The 15,356-nt window shown below is 41.6% G+C and overlaps 3 protein-coding genes across 5 annotated transcripts; all 3 read left to right on the top strand.

Annotated features, from left to right (window-relative positions):
- Nucleotides 1-548: 548 nt before the first annotated feature.
- On the top strand, nucleotides 549-5,143 carry pdp2 (putative pyruvate dehydrogenase phosphatase isoenzyme 2). Of its 3 annotated transcripts, none has more exons than XM_069163353.1 (9): nucleotides 550-639; nucleotides 832-957; nucleotides 1,646-1,861; nucleotides 2,062-2,181; nucleotides 2,271-2,557; nucleotides 3,303-3,408; nucleotides 3,511-3,747; nucleotides 3,835-4,134; nucleotides 4,307-5,143. In XM_069163353.1, exons 2-9 carry the CDS (start codon nucleotides 883-885, stop codon nucleotides 4,580-4,582), a joined length of 1,617 nt encoding a protein of 538 aa, XP_069019454.1. In that variant the 5' UTR covers nucleotides 550-639; nucleotides 832-882; the 3' UTR covers nucleotides 4,583-5,143. The 3 variants fall into 3 exon arrangements, with proteins under 3 accessions (XP_069019455.1, XP_069019454.1, XP_069019453.1); XM_069163352.1 differs by having other exon boundaries at nucleotides 832-969; XM_069163354.1 differs by lacking the exon at nucleotides 832-957 and having other exon boundaries at nucleotides 549-639.
- Nucleotides 5,144-5,901: 758 nt separating this feature from the next.
- LOC138205967 (B-cadherin) lies at nucleotides 5,902-11,589 on the top strand. Its single transcript, XM_069162366.1, has 15 exons — nucleotides 5,902-5,952; nucleotides 6,176-6,274; nucleotides 6,379-6,501; nucleotides 6,593-6,748; nucleotides 6,910-7,051; nucleotides 7,145-7,317; nucleotides 7,405-7,533; nucleotides 7,624-7,809; nucleotides 7,906-8,150; nucleotides 8,253-8,395; nucleotides 8,513-8,737; nucleotides 9,008-9,232; nucleotides 9,317-9,444; nucleotides 10,344-10,487; nucleotides 10,634-11,589. The coding sequence occupies exons 1-15, from the start codon at nucleotides 5,902-5,904 to the stop codon at nucleotides 10,883-10,885; spliced, it is 2,421 nt and encodes an 806-aa protein (XP_069018467.1). The 3' UTR covers nucleotides 10,886-11,589.
- Nucleotides 11,590-12,541: 952 nt separating this feature from the next.
- On the top strand, nucleotides 12,542-14,626 carry tmem253 (transmembrane protein 253). Its single transcript, XM_069162365.1, has 6 exons — nucleotides 12,542-12,762; nucleotides 12,863-12,973; nucleotides 13,072-13,128; nucleotides 13,233-13,343; nucleotides 13,576-13,671; nucleotides 14,618-14,626. Exons 1-6 carry the CDS (start codon nucleotides 12,601-12,603, stop codon nucleotides 14,624-14,626), a joined length of 546 nt encoding a protein of 181 aa, XP_069018466.1. The 5' UTR covers nucleotides 12,542-12,600.
- Nucleotides 14,627-15,356: the final 730 nt, after the last annotated feature.

Raw genomic sequence — 15,356 nt, 5'->3', positions numbered from 1 at the left:
CAACAAAGGACACATCAATACACATGACTTTTTGGTGTTTGGACTATAAGAAGACTGGGTGAGGGAAAGTCAGGAGATCAGACTTCGTGAACTGACACAGACTCTGTCGCGGTCAGGGAAACATAGTCTGGACCCAGAGCTCTGTAAACGGATTATTCTGCGGCTGTTATATAAAATATCTTGAAGCCTGACATCTTCTCCTATTGCCTCATTAAAGAACAGGTGACGCCGATGAAAGATACATTAAAGTAGCGTCAATATTATTACGAGGTTCAGATAAGGTAAGGTGCAATTTAATATGTTTGACAAACTACAAAGAAAGTCTAATGATATTTGTTTTCATTTTCTGTTTTCAGTAACTTAGAAGAACGAGATTTACAGACAGAATATAAATATTTTACTTTATTTTTTTTATTACTATTATTTTTTTGTTGTTGTTCGAGTAAAAATAAGCTTTACGTCAATTCCACTCTATTCCAATTGGTGGCGGTAATGCGCCATTAACGTTGTCTGCCAGCCGCCATTAAAACGCAAAAAGAAGAAGAAGACCGCGCACTGCGTTTTGTTGGTTAAGTTTACATGTCGGCGTGTTTGGAGTTTGACGTCGGACACCAATTCAGTCGTTATTTTACCAAGTTTGTAAGTATTTGGTTGTTTAATCAACGTATTTTGACATATCGGCGACATCGGTGTTGTTGTCAAGTGTTTTATCTTAAAGCAGAGGTTCTGGGTTTAACGCCAATCGTGGCCACTAGTTGGTCCACCGGACGTCAGCGGAGCTAGCCGGCTAAGCGAGTTCAAACTTTCTTGTTTTATAATGTTGTTCTGCAGCTCGCACGGGATTAAGCAGCGCGACACCCAACCGACAGCGTCGTATCCGCAATGTATGGACGCGTGTGCGCCGGCATCCTTCAAAGAGCGTCGAGCCACTCACTTTACTCCGGAGTCCCGCTCAAGGTTCGTGTCCCGGTTAGTTTCTTGTTTAAATGAGACTATTGCGTTTGTATCTTCCAACAGCATTTACGTCATATTATTATTATTATTATTATTATTATTATTATTATTACGTCATACGTTTAGTCTGGTGTTTTTTGTTGTTGTTGTTGTTGTTGTTGTTGTTGTGAAGTTTGGCTTTTAAAGCGAGAAGAAGATGACGTTTTATAGTTTGTAGTGAGCACTTTTTTTTTTTTTTTTTTTTTTTTTTTTTTTTTTAAACCGTTCAATTATTGGTGCCATGCACCATCGATGTCTGTTGCACCTGTTTTGCAGCAACTATTGTGAAGGATTTGTGCCGTTCGCCCGAGAAATTATATTTGATCGGTGAGTCTTTCCAGACTGAACACGTGGGGCCCGCACTAACAAGAATAAATTAAGGTCACATCATGACTATTTCAAGATTTTGTAAAAGTCAGAACTGTCAAATCATTTGTTACTGTGATGTAATTTAAAGCCACAATATGTGATAGCCTCATTTTTTTTTATTTTTTATTTTTTTTTTACTAGAAGAGACTAACGATCCATTCCACGAAACCAAAACCATGAATGCAAAAATTCACTGTAGATTGTTTTTTTTTTTTTACCACAAGCATTGACAGTATGAGACAATTTAAATGATGTTGTCATCTTTCTGATCTTGTCCATTTAGCATGCCTACCTAGTGGCCTTTACCTTTCCTCAGCCCCGACCAGCCCACCGTTGTCACTCCTCATCCTGGGGCGCCTCCAGGTCAGATCAGTGGCGCTGCGCTGGTGAGGAATCTGTAAACTGGTGTGGAGGCGGGCGACGCCTCTCAACTCGTCAGGACCTGGAGTTCCAGCTCAGCCGAGTTCAGATCAACAGTATTCTGAGATCCAGTGAGCAGGTAATGGGTATCACAAAACCTGTCATCTGGATGAGAAAGAAAACTATCTTGTTGGATCTGTTCAACATGCGTGGATTAAACTTGTTTTTTTTGTTTAGATTGAATTGGGCAGAAAAATCTAGCTTTTAATAAATGGATGAAGCGGTTCTATACAACTGCGCAGTAATGAGTAATCCGGTGTATGCGCATCTCTGTTTCAGACGGTGAGTTTGCCAGAATTTGATGGCAGGGGGCTCAGTGTTGTGAGAAAGTTTGAGAGCAACCAGCTAGCCGCTAACACTCCTAATGAGGACCGTCGCAGCGCAGCCACCTGCTTGCAGGTGCGCACCTTCTACTCTCTTTTCTCAGTCGCCCTTCTTTTCTCTCCATTCCTTGTCAAATATAATGCATTTGTTTCTCTCTTCTCCAGTCCGAGGGCATGCTCTTTGGAATGTTTGATGGCCACGGCGGGTGGGCGTGCGCTCAGGCTGTCAGCGAGCGGCTGCTGTACTACGTAGCAGTTGCAATGATGCCACAGCAAAGCCTGGAGCAGCTTGAAAAGTGCATGGAGCATGGCAGACCGGTTCCTCCCATCTTGCAGTGGTATAAACATCATACAGACTTTAATTATCGTGAATCTGCTTCCCTCTACATCGACCACCTCAGAGTCTTCTGGCAAGAACTACTGGACTGTGAAGAACATGGTGCAGGCATGAGGTAAGCACCATTTGTCAAATGGAAGATATTCTTTGCGTTGTGTTGTTGTTGTTGTTGTTGTTTCAATGCAATTAATTCCTTCTTATTAGTATGTTTTCCTTGTCATATGTCCTGGTCCACATAAATCATATAAAACTATATAAATGTCAAAGGTTTGATGGGCTTGTAGGTCCAGTTTGGGGGGGGGGGGGGGAATAGTAAAACATCTGCATATCTATACTTTCAGCAGGTGGAAATAAAGTGTTGCGAATCACAAGCTGGTCTTTAAGAGTGGGCTGTGTAGTCGTACTGCATCGCACCGGGATGCGGTGTGGCGATTTCACGAGTGTGGTTCATTTGCCTTTGGTTGAGAAAGAGCACTGGGTGCGTTTTTTGGTGCCTGAAGCTGTCAAAAGTGGTGGAGCCAATTTATCCACCAGAGGAAATAAACAGTTCAGTGAGATTTCAGTCTCTTGGCATTTGAATAAAGTTTCATACTCCATAGAAGTAAGTGCAATAAACATAAATATATATTGTAACACATGTAGACACTTTTGATTGGCTTTGGTTTTTACCTTCCTTCTCCATTTTTGTTGTTTTTTGTTTTGTTTATTTGTATAGGAATAAGTAAACAAGGTGAAATTATGCCACGTACAAATGCCTTTTACCCAAAACTAAATTGCAAAACTCTTAAGCCTTTGAAATGCATAACTTGACAATAAAATACATGTAAAACAACACAATACTCAACAATCTTCTCCTGCAGCCCTCGGGATGCTCTGGATTGCGCCTTCAAACGGCTCGACGCCGACATCTCCTTGGAGGCCCAAGTCCCTCTTTCCAACGACCTGATGAAAAGCACAGCTATCCAGGTGATGAGATAAAAAAAAAAAAAAAAAAAACCCTGCCTTTGCTGCACCACTGTATTCAAGTTCGCACAGTGTTGATACGCATGCTTCCTTATCTGTCTTTAGGTTGCATTTGCCGGCTGCACCGCCTGTGTGGCTCACGTCGGCACAGAAGGGATCCACGTGGCGAATGCGGGTGACTGCCGGGCGGTATTAGGGGTACAAAACGAGGACGGTTCCTGGAGCGCTTTGCCTCTTTCACAGGACCACAACACACAGAACCAGGCTGAGGTGGAACGAATCAAAGCCCAGCATCCGCCCTCGGAGGGGGACACGGTGCTCGCAGACGAGAGGCTGCTAGGGGTGAGTTTCTGTCACCGCGTAGTTTATAAATCCGACCATTAACTTTAGAAAATGAGTCGGAGGTTCAGCCCTTTATTTCCCCCCCAGGTTCTGATGCCCCTGCGAGCGTTTGGTGACGTGAGATTCAAATGGAGCCGAGAGTTGCAGCAGAACATTTTGGACAGTCTGGAATCTGGTGTTGACCTTGACTCCCTCAACTTGTATCAGTACACTCCGCCTAACTACCTAACACCGCCCTACCTGGATGTGGCACCCGACATAACCTATCACAAGCTGAGACCTCAGGACCGCTTCCTGATCCTCGGCACCGACGGGCTGTGGGACGAACTAGGCAGCGAGGAGGCAGTACGACTCATTGGAGAGCACCTAAGTGGAATTCACTTACAGGTTTGTGTAGAGTAAAAGTGACAATCTATTGACATTCCCTTGTGTAACGACACACAATTTATATTTCAAATAACTGACTTTTTTTTAATGTATTTTTTAGGCTTTAAACGTATCCTGAAGAACTGATTTCTGAAAGGTTTCTGACTATCTTTTTTTTTTGTTTTGTTTCTAGGCTCCCGTTTCTCCGTCTGAGAGGAAGCTGAAATTGGGTCAGATGCATGAACTCTTGCTAAAACGCCAGGCCCGTGCCTCCCCCGCTTTAGACACCAACGCCACCACGCACCTCATCAGACATGCTCTTGGCACTGACGGGTATGGAGAACTATGCCAGGAGAGACTGTCCTCGATGCTGGCTTTGCCGGAGGACCTAGCTCGTATGTATAGGGACGACATCACCGCTACCGTTGTGTATCTGAACGCCGACCTGGCCAGACCTCACCACAGCTAACATATGGTTTTTTTTGTTTTTTGTTTTTTTATAAAGCTGGACAGAGAGAATCAATCAGTTCAGATCTTTCTCACCATTTTCTAGTGATTATAATTTTCTTCACAAACATTACAACCTGTTACATAAATTGATTCATGAAAAGTTTTAATGAAGGGAAAGGTTTCAGTGTTGTATCATGTGCTTTTTCAAAATCACTGTTCAATATACTTAACAGAGGTTACATATTCATGACAAGCACTTGTCAGGTCAAAATACAGATTTTGTGAAGAAAACCTTTTTGGTCCTCCAATGTTTACTACGTACATTTCAAGCTGCATGTCAAAAGTAGAAATATTGGGAGTGAATATGAAGACAAAATGCATTCTCACTTTGTTCCTTGTCTGTGTTTTTGTTTCTATTTTTGTTGTACTGACAATCCATCCCGTTTACTTTTTGTAAAGCTATAAAGTATACCATTCATTTTGTGCCAAGGTCCTATCTTTAATGTAATTGTATTTAAGTTGTCACTCCACTCACGGGCAAAAGGTGCCGATGTTTCATATTAAAGAACTGGAGAAATTACTTTTTGTTTGTGTTTATTCACAGAAACACTTGGATCAAAAAGTCATGCCAGAAAATGGCCGACCCACATTTACTAAGTGTAGAGTTTAACGTCCAAACCTGAGTGGAACAGTGGGAGTGGACGGTTTTCAAAATAAACTGGTCTAAAGTATCAGCTGCTGAGTGTCATGGAAGCCGATCTCATCCTGAAGTGTTTTGTAAACGTGTGCGCTGCCCACTGAGAAATCCCTAATGGTCCGACCGTCCCGCAAACAAAATCAAAGTAAAGCGCGTACTTTAATGAATGCTGTTAGTAAAACATTTTTTTGCAGCTCCTTTATTCAGAACTTTAGATATTATTAATACACGTCGAGGAAAAAAAAAAAACTTTTTGAAAGGTGAGAGAGGGAAAGCCTCGCCCGCATAAACACAAACCTGCATGACTGACGGCGCCTGCGGTCACCTCTAACTTTGTTTTTCACGTTCCCTGATAAAAATCAAACGGCCACTCGGCATAAACGAGAGCAAAGTGAAACACAGTAAATACATGGATGCTGTAGCCACAGGCAGGTGAATGAATACTTTAAACGGTGACAGCACATTGTTCCGGAAAAGGGTTAATTAATAGATGGACCGAGGAACTCTGAAGATGAAAACCACTCCTTCAGCATGGTGAGTAAATGCCACACACTTGGCAGTCTGCCACTGGAACAAAGCAGCAACTACAGTCCAGTCAGTGTGGAGGACAGACCTGCAGGGTGTCTGTACTGAGGGACATGATGGGGAACAGCGGGACCTTAAGGGGGCTCTTTTTATTCTGCCAAGTCCAGGTGAGTGTTTGACACGGAAGTCAGTTGTTGGTTTTTTTTGCTTATTTCAGTGTCTGTTTCACACACATTCTGTATATATGTTTATGCATGGGTACAAAGTTCAGTATTATGTCATACTTATTTTCACCTTCAAGCACCCAAACAATATTTCATTTTAAGTAGTATTGTAAATAATGTATGTCACAGTGCGAGTCAAAATGTTTGAATATTGTTTGCTCCTCAGTGTTTTGCGTCTCTAGCTGCCGCAGGGATCCAACCACGGTGCTTCAACAACAGAAGCAACTGGCCAAGTAAAGAAATCACAAAAAGAAACAGTATTGAGGTGTGGCAGTAATTTTGTAATCTTTATTGATCAGATTACAAGAAAATACTGTGTCTGACATGACATCCTGATTCAAACAGAACTCTGACATTGTCCTCCGGCAGCTCCCCGTCACAGAGTATCCACTCATGGCTGGACGGTTGAAACGGATGAAGAGGGAGTGGGTTATTCCAGAAATTAATTTTCCAGAAAACAGCAGGGGCCCGTACCCCAAATTTTTGGTGAAGGTAACCAAGAATGATATGCAGAAAATTAAATGATTTTTAATGTATTAACTAAAGCCTCCTCAGTGAAAATATTTCTATTTTTGTGATGTAGCTAAAGTCCAGCAAGGAGGAGAAGGTGGCCATAACCTACAAGATCAGTGGACCCGGGGCAGATCAGCCGCCCGAGGGTGTCTTTACTGTTGATCGTCGATCGGGGGTGTTGTACGTGACCAAACCACTGGACAGAGAGAAACTAGCCAAATACATTGTGAGCTTAAGATAAATCATAACCTCACTTTTTTTTTTTTATTTTTTTTTTTTTTTTTTTACAGTTAATTGTGTCTAGTTTATCCAACATTTTATGAAATAACCTCAGAGAATTTTCTGATTCTTAACCTGTGTAAATGCTTTATGTGTTGTGTGTTACAGCTGTGGGCCCAGGCATTGAATGAGGGAGTTAAAGTGGAAGAGCCCATTGAGCTTATTATCAACATCATTGACCAGAATGACAACGCCCCAGAGTTCAAGGTGAACCCTCTCTTTGGCAGAGTGAGCGAAAGCGCTGACGTTGGTGAGAGAAAGATTCCGCAAACCAAATTTCACATCATATATTTCCTAAATTGCGAAGCACTGTAAGCCAACCCGGTCTTGTTTCCCTCCACAGATGACTTTGTTATTAAGGTAACGGCAGTGGATAAGGACGATCCAGACACAAACAATGCCATAATTAGGTATAGGATAATATCCCAGATGCCTCAAATGCCCAAAGAGGACATGTTTGCCGTAAACCCAGTGAGTGGAACGATTAGTCTGCTGGCAGGTGAACTGGACAGAGAGGTAACTATAACGGCAATAAACACTGCTCTTCCATTTCCACGATTTTTCATCCCTCATCTCCATCGTAACTCTAGTTTTCTATGTTAGACTCATCCGGAGTACAAGCTGACGATAGAAGCTGCTGATTTGGAGGGGGTGGGGTTATCAGCCACCTGCACTGTTGTCATTATTGTCACCGACAGCAACGATAATGCTCCACAATTCACTGTGACGTCTGTGAGTTGTTGAAAATGCCAGAATACTTCATAATAATAAGTCAAATTTATTCTGTTGGTTTACTGAGCAACGTTTCTTGCTCTTCTCCAGACGTCGACATCAGTCCCTGAGAATGAGGTCGGAGCGGTGGTAATAAGACTAAAGGTGACCGACAAGGATGAGTTAGGCTCTTCCAATGCCGACACCAAATACTCAATAATCAAAGGCAACGAAGCGGGAGAGTTCAACATCACTACAGGCTCCAATAGGATGGAGGGGATCATCACAACAGCCAAGGTTGGGAATTACCTGCCCATTTTTTTATTAGCAGGTCTATTAATAGGTTATTTTACTCAACACATATCTCTTCCCTTTCGCTCCATCTTTTCCAAGGAGCTGGATTTTGAGAGCATTCCTGTATTTACTCTCCTGGTGGTGGTAACAAACGAGGCGCCATTTTCTGGACCGGTGTCAACATCCACAGCCACGGTCATCGTAAGAGTCGTGGACAAGAATGAGGCTCCCGTTTTCAGTCCATCAGAAGTTTACGTAAGCATCTCGGAGGGCGTGAAAGCGGGCAGCTCTGTGGTCGACCTCAGAGCTGAGGACCCAGACGCAGCCAGGAAACAGAGTGTCAGGTATGTAAAAACACACATGAGGATACAGTTTGCATGTACAGTTTTGCCAGTGGGTTGAATGCGCAGACTCTGTTCTAACCAGAGTGTTTCTCCTGCTTGCAGATATAAACTCTACAATGACACCGTCAGGTGGCTGAGCATCGGTAAAGACACAGGATCAGTCAAAGTTATGAGCAGCATGGACAGAGAATCACACTATGTCAAAGACGGCAAATACGCAGTCTTAATTTTGGCTTATGACGATGGTAAAGTTATATTTTTGGTCCTACCGAACAAAACTGTCACAGTGTTCATTTCCCTTAACCAATTTTTATGCCTGACTGAACAATAACTCCTAAATCCTTCCCTTTCCGTGCTTCTAGATAATAATCCAGCTACAGGGACCGGTACTCTGGTTGTGAGTTTACTAGATGTGAATGACCATCGTCCTGTGATCAAGCAGAGGAAAGCCAGCCTCTGCAACAATAACCCCCTTCCTGCCCTCCTGGATATAGTGGACCTGGATGGACCCGGTCATGCGGGCCCATTTACTGTGGAGCTTCAAGGAGGACACGGGATCAACTGGACAGTCAGCACCAATTCCACAAGTACAAGAGCTCACTAAAAACATATGCACATACGTGACAAAATGCAGAAGTTGTCATTTACAGGAACTGCAGTGCTTTATCGGCACCGCACTTCCTGGCAGCTGCTTAGCTAATGTTGCAAAGTTTCACTATTTCAATCAGATGCTGAATAACTTCAAAAATATAACCATCTGAGGAACTTAAGCTCTGCATGGCATACACACATTAACAAATATTTACTTACAACTCAAGCCAAGCACCTTTGAAGTATTCATTCTGCATCTTTCCCAGGTAATGTGGCAGCGCTGGCCCCCAGACGAGACTTACCTCCTGGGGACTATTACGTCCTGATGCGCATTTATGATGTCGCCATGCTGTTCCAAGACAGTACACTCCAAGTAGAGGTGTGCCAATGTCTAGGGGCCGTCTCTACCTGCTTCATCCCTCGTTCTGCCCCCCATCTACGCGTCCCTTCTCTTGCGACCTCAGTTCTGGGAGTCCTTTTTTGTCTTCTGTGTATGTAACCAGTTTGTGCTAATTTGTTTTAGTTTTTAATGACTTGTTCTGTTCTTCACTGACTCATTTTTCTTTTGATCATAGCGCTGCTCCTGCTGCTTTTGTTGTTGCTGAGAAGGAGGAGGAGGATGGAGAAGGATGCCTGTCTTCTTGATGTACCGAGAGACGACATCTTCTACTACAATGAGGAGGGAGGGGGTGAAGAGGACCAGGTAGGAACAGGATAGGGGAGAGACAACACTAGAAGAAAAATGAAGCACCAATTAGTTTACAAGAATTCTGTTTATATTAGATGTAATTATAAGACATTTTAGTTTACACTGGACAATAGTACCAAATGATCTGCCTTAAAGTGATTACATATGTCACTTACAAGGATTTTGTTCTGAACTGTGAACTGTGAACTGTGATTTTTCGTAGAAAATTACAAACGAGGTCGTGTTTTGCTACAGATGGACAGAGTGTGCACGAGATAGTGACATGGTAACAGTTGTTACTATAGGCTCCTCAAACTATGGGACTCGCATGCAAACATTCAAGGCTGCAGAGGATAAAAAATAATCCACCAGGTCGATGCTCAGACTCACAGTCTTTAACAGAGAGGGAGGCAGGTTGACCAAACAGGCCAAAATGTGGTCATGTATGTCAGGAAAACAAAGTCAGACAGTCAAAGTAAGAGATGGACTGTCTGACTGTGTCAATTACCTGCACAATTTCCCCCCCAGGTTGCGCAGGCAGTTGAGCGAGCTGATGACTGGCAGAGGTGGGAGGCTCATTGAGGACGACGGGTGTTTAGGGAGGTGATAACAAGACGTGGAATGACAGATGTTGTGTTAGTGATGCAACACTGTGTGATACTGCATTGGGCATTATACACAGATAAAACAGAAAAGCATGGGGTAATTTGGGTGAAACCATAACCACAGCAAAACCTGTAAAGGTGATAATTACATTACACTACCCCTGCCAGAGAAACTTCAACTGTGAGTCACATTAAAGTTGGAGGGACACTTTGTTGAGGCTTCTCTGTATTTTTTTTTTTTTTTTTTTGTCTGCTTGTTTCTTTGTGATACTAATAAATTATTTCCTGTTTCCTGTTTTTATTCTACAGGATTACGACCTGAGCCAACTCCTCAGAGGACTTAATAACCGTCTTGACGTCTTCTGCAGTGACGTGTTTCCTGCAGTCCAGTGCCGCCCATGCTACCGCCTACAAATTCAAGACAATGAGGAAGTTGGTAAATTCATTGAATATGTGAGTCTTCACAAAATTCATATACAGTATTCGACCTCTAGTGTGTTTATTATGAATATCTTTGTTATATAATTGTCTCCAGTTTTAATCACTGAAATGTTTATTAAATTGTTTCTACAATTTGTGCCCTTGGGTTTCCTCTCTAGAATTTGTGCGCCGCAGACGGTGACCCCGCAGCTTCCCCGTACGACTCTCTCCTTGTGTTTGACTATGAAGGTGAGGGCTCTGAGGCGGATTCACTCAGCTCCATCAACTCCTCGGACTCAGAGGTAGATCAGGACTTTGGGAGCTTGGATCAGTCGGGACACCGTTTCAGCAGATTGACTGACCTGTACAGAGCGGGGGAAGGAGAGGACGATGACACTGAAACACTGCCAGGAAAAACAGAATGGGTCTGACATGCTCCTACTTATTTATAGATCCTAAAAATTTGTGTCCATCTGGCCGAGATCCTCAGAGTCCCGTGGCCTCTTTCTGCTGCCTTCTGTGGCTTGTCAGACTTTTCAGTTCTTTTGCACCAGCTTGTTGCTAAAAATCTGTGATTAAACAATTCCATTTACAAACTAAATATTCAATAGAGCTTTTTACATATCTTTGTTTCTATAATGTCATTTATTCAAGTGTAAAGTTTAACATGTTTCAAACCCAGAATTTATTATTGTTCATTCTGTAAACAGTTTCAGTCATGTATACGATAGGAATTAAAAAATATATATTTTAAAAACTGACTTTGCTAATTGTAAAAGAGGTCAAACATTAGTGCAGTTCCTCACGGATCAATTATAGTACCCTTCTTATTTTTAAAGTTTTTTCACATACTACTTCATATGTGTATACTATATGTATTTCTAAGTAGATCCTGTTCCTTTAAATGTGAATATCTCGGATGGCCTTGATAGTTTAGTTTTCTTAAAAATAAGATTTTCCCGAAGTGCACAGGCTTTTTGTATCATCCCGTTTTTGTTGTTGTGTTTTGTTTTTTTGATTGAAATTCATTTTGAGAGTGTAGTTATTGTTGCTTCACAAATAAAATGAGGGTTTATTTGTAAAATTGGTAAAATTGGCGTTATTATACTGTATTTTGGTCGATGGAGGCTACTGTATAAATAGGTAGGTAATATATTGTAAAAGTTAGAGAAATATAAAGACAAAAACTTGTATCATTCACTACACATATTAAGTTAGTCCACTATAATATACTAATATAGTATAGGGTAATAAATTATAATCGTATTTCTCTGTTACGGTTTTGGTCTTCCTGCCTTATTTTGAGTTGCTCAGTTTGTTGCCTGTATCACTCCCTCCACCCACCAGGGGTCCCCAGCTCTCTCTCTCGCTCGTGCCTACCACGCCCACCTCACCTGCTGCCTTTCCCCCCCAATATGCTCACTTGCAGCCCACTCAATAAATCTGCCCCCCCCCTCCCGTCTGCCACTACCAGGTTGTAGAGTCATACATTTTCATCTCAGAGCGTAAACTTAAATTAAAGTTTAAAGAGTTCTGCTTTTCTGAATTTGGTCAGTTTTGGACCATGCCTGGACTTTGGACTCTGCTTTTCTCTCTGTATTGTGTTCACCTGCCTGGCCTTTGTAATTTCAATATTTCTTTGTGTAAAGAAAAAAAAAAAAGGTTCACGCTTTACAATCCGCCTCATTGCTCTGACGTGTCTTTTCCGCTGTTAAACTGTCCTCTGATGCTCCAGTGCCGCGGACACACTGATAAGCTCTTTGGTATTGGCCAATGAGCTCACTAAATCACTTCCTCAAGAGTGAACTTTAACCTTCCATTATCATTTAACCCAAGTGAACTTTGAAACTCCGGATCCACGTTACAACGCAGAGAAGTAACAACGCCAAGAAGAAAAACTCTTAAAATATCTCTTATTTCAGTTAGATGATATTTTCTGTTGACATGAAACCCCGTGGATAAAAAAAAAAGAAAGTGAAAGCTTTACAACATCTGGGAAGGTAAGCAGTCGTAGACTGGAATGACATGTGAAATGTGAATTAAAGGGGTGTGTATGTCATTATTTCCTTTCACGGATAACGTGCGTGTTGGATCACTCAACATCCTTTCCGTCTGCCAACAAGTTTGCTTTTTCCTCCCACGACAGATGACACAGAACATGTTTCAGGAGGGGCTGTATCAAGTGTTTTTTAAAGAGACATCCTCAACCCGCCCCCTAAACCAGGTCACCGATAATGAGGACCTAAACAATGTCAGGATTCATCGTTGGTTTGGGGCTGTGGTTAACACTAGACTTTTAGTCACTGGGGTAAGACGCTAAATTCCTTTGCTTGTCCAAAACGGTTGACTGACATAGTTATTAAAGGTTTTAATACCTGCGCCCCGCTTCATAATCTGTTTGGCCTCAGGTGGTTCAGGTCCTCAGTGCCCTCGCTTGCACACTAACCACCGTCTCCCATGCATGTGTGAGCTACAACTGCTCTGTCTCCATGACAACACCAGTTTGGTCAAGTTTATTTGTAAGTCCACATTTGCTTCAGCTGATATAGACTCAGACATATGATTTTTTTTTTCAACAGAGTCAAGTACTGGGTCATAACTGTTTGTGTTGTTACAGTATGCAGCTGCTGGATGTCTGGTAATAGAGGTTCAGAGGAAAGCGAACAAATTAAAGGTAAACTGTGTGTTTAATCATTTCTGTTGTAATTTTTTTTTAATTTTTATTTTTTTATTGCTTATTTAATGAACTTCATTACTTCATTTTATACCAACAAACAGATCATCGTTCTGATGGGTCTGAACATCTTCAGTCTACTGTTTGGAGTCTCTGCTCTGCTGGCTGACGGTCTCAGATCTGCGCAGCCTGTTGCACTAACCACAAAACAGCAGGTAATTCTGCAGTCCTAGAAATACGTTTACATTTTTATTTATAACACAGAGGTTCTACGAAGCTTTTTTGTTTCGTGTTTTTTTGTTCAAGATATTTGACAATATGCCTAGACAACAAAATACTGTTTTTTAAAAAAAAAAAGTCCTTCCCTCCTTTCCCCTCCTGCCTTCTTCTCACCAGCTTGCTGGTTCATATGTTGCAAGGGTGAGCTCCATTATATTTACTGTACAGTGTCTTCTGGCGTCAGTCTACATACTTTTCCTGTCCTGGAGAGGCCTGCGTCGCTACAGTTCTCGGCACTCTCAGGTCTACAGCCGCGTCTTACAGGTAAATATAGTAAGGTAGGATACACAGAGTAACCTAGCCCTGTTCATTACTCCCGTGCTTTTGTCATTTCAGTTCAAAGTGATGTTGGTTTTGAAATCAGGAACAGTTTAACTTTGTCAGCTGATTTTTGGCGAGACCGTGGATGATGTTTTGTCGTTAGTCATTTGCCGAGTACTTCCAGTGAAATGAATCAGAAATACCACATTTAGAAACGTCACTATTAATATTATTATGATTGTTCGATTTTATGTGGTCGGGGTGCTTTTCTTGACAGGATCCTGATGACACCAACGGACCTCTACTGGAACAAGTGGAATTAAATCTGTAAAACCCAAAGACCAAAATCTGTTTTTATATTGGTCCTGCTTGCACACCATTTATAAACTTAGTTGCTGTTGTTGACAAGGCACTGTAGGAACTGTTTATGAATTTCTTTTATATAACAATGTTTTAGATGTGATGAAATCAAGTCATTTGACTGATGACTCAGCATCACTTCTCCTTTGGGATTCTCAAAAACCAAAGAAGGAAGTGCAGCAGTAAATTTAAAAGCTGTTAAACAAGCTGATGTCAGTTAACAGTGTAGACTTAGGACCACAATAACTTAAAAAACAAAAAAATTGCTAATACAATTAATTTCGCTCATAATTGTTTTATTATGTTATGAAAATTTTAAGCTGTAAAGAAATAAAAACATTTTTTTTGTAAAAATGCCCATGCAGATCTGTTGATTAAAATGGTGTTATTTAATAATTGAACTGTTGTCCGTTGTGGAAACTGATGTTGGGTTGCCTTGTTTTCATTTTCCCAGATATTCTTTGATGGACACTAGAGGGTAGCATTGCCAAAAGTTTTTCATGTCAGTCCAGTCTGAAATACAGATCCACTTCAATTTAGCTGTTGTTTCAAGTGTTAATCTGTTTTGTGTTGTGTATTTGGTTCCTAGATTCTGTGAACCATTATGACATGACACTACAGTTCATTATTAAGGCCCGAGCACCGATGGTGCTGTGTTGTTATATTTATTCCAAATAAATTGCATTTTTGGAGGTTTTATCATACTCAAAAATAGAAAGTTTGTACACGCGTCTCTCCGGGCAAAAAAAAATTACGTATTTTAGTGGAGTCGCACATGGGCGTGGCAAAATGGCTCGCTAGCGCCCCCTAAACAGATGCCCCGGCAGCTCCATTTACCTACATGCACGAAATTCAGTGGACATGTGCATCACACCTAGACGTACAAAAAAAGTTCCATTGTACCATTATGTCAACGCAACAGGAAGTCCACCATTTTGAATTTAGTCTCCATTTTTTTTGCCATCCGCTCATGTGGTATTTTAACAAACTCCTCCTACAAACTTTGACGTACCGACCTGAAATTTTGTCTGTCCTATCTTAACACCCGGGAGATGACAAGTTATCAAAAGAAATTGTTTTGTTTTCATCGATCAGTGTGCCCGTGGCGTTGCCCGTGGCCATTTTGAGCGTCTCGCCGTGAAACTACAAATAGTTGTAAATCTTATGTGCATGGACTGACCTTTACCAAACTTTACATGTATGATAACTGTTCAGCCCTGAAGACATCTGTCTGGTAATATTCGCTCATAGTCATAGAGCCACCTGCTGGCAACAGGAAATTACACTTTTCATACTTTCACAAGCTACTTCAAGATGGTTGTTTACAT

Source organism: Embiotoca jacksoni, unplaced genomic scaffold, assembly GCF_022577435.1.
Source record: "Embiotoca jacksoni isolate LCO1_2020_lvr unplaced genomic scaffold, fEmbJac1.0.p SCAF_3, whole genome shotgun sequence".
NCBI lineage: Eukaryota > Metazoa > Chordata > Actinopteri > Embiotocidae > Embiotoca > Embiotoca jacksoni.
This window is presented reverse-complemented; position numbering and strand designations above follow the sequence as displayed.

Bases quoted from the DNA above. Each gene is read 5' to 3' on its own strand.
- LOC138205967 (XM_069162366.1), top strand. From the start codon at position 5,902: ATGGGGAACAGCGGGACCTTAAGGGGGCTCTTTTTATTCTGCCAAGTC. The intron at 7,534-7,623 runs GTGAGTTGTTGA...GCTCTTCTCCAG, and splicing joins CACAATTCACTGTGACGTCT to ACGTCGACATCAGTCCCTGA. The intron at 8,396-8,512 runs GTAAAGTTATAT...CCGTGCTTCTAG, and splicing joins AATTTTGGCTTATGACGATG to ATAATAATCCAGCTACAGGG.
- tmem253 (XM_069162365.1), top strand. From the start codon at position 12,601: ATGACACAGAACATGTTTCAGGAGGGGCTGTATCAAGTGTTTTTTAAA. The intron at 12,763-12,862 runs GTAAGACGCTAA...GTTTGGCCTCAG, and splicing joins CTAGACTTTTAGTCACTGGG to GTGGTTCAGGTCCTCAGTGC. The intron at 13,344-13,575 runs GTAATTCTGCAG...TTTACTGTACAG, and splicing joins CACTAACCACAAAACAGCAG to TGTCTTCTGGCGTCAGTCTA.
- pdp2 (XM_069163352.1), top strand. From the start codon at position 883: ATGTATGGACGCGTGTGCGCCGGCATCCTTCAAAGAGCGTCGAGCCAC. The intron at 2,182-2,270 runs GTGCGCACCTTC...TCTCTTCTCCAG, and splicing joins GCGCAGCCACCTGCTTGCAG to TCCGAGGGCATGCTCTTTGG. The intron at 4,135-4,306 runs GTTTGTGTAGAG...TTTTGTTTCTAG, and splicing joins TAAGTGGAATTCACTTACAG to GCTCCCGTTTCTCCGTCTGA.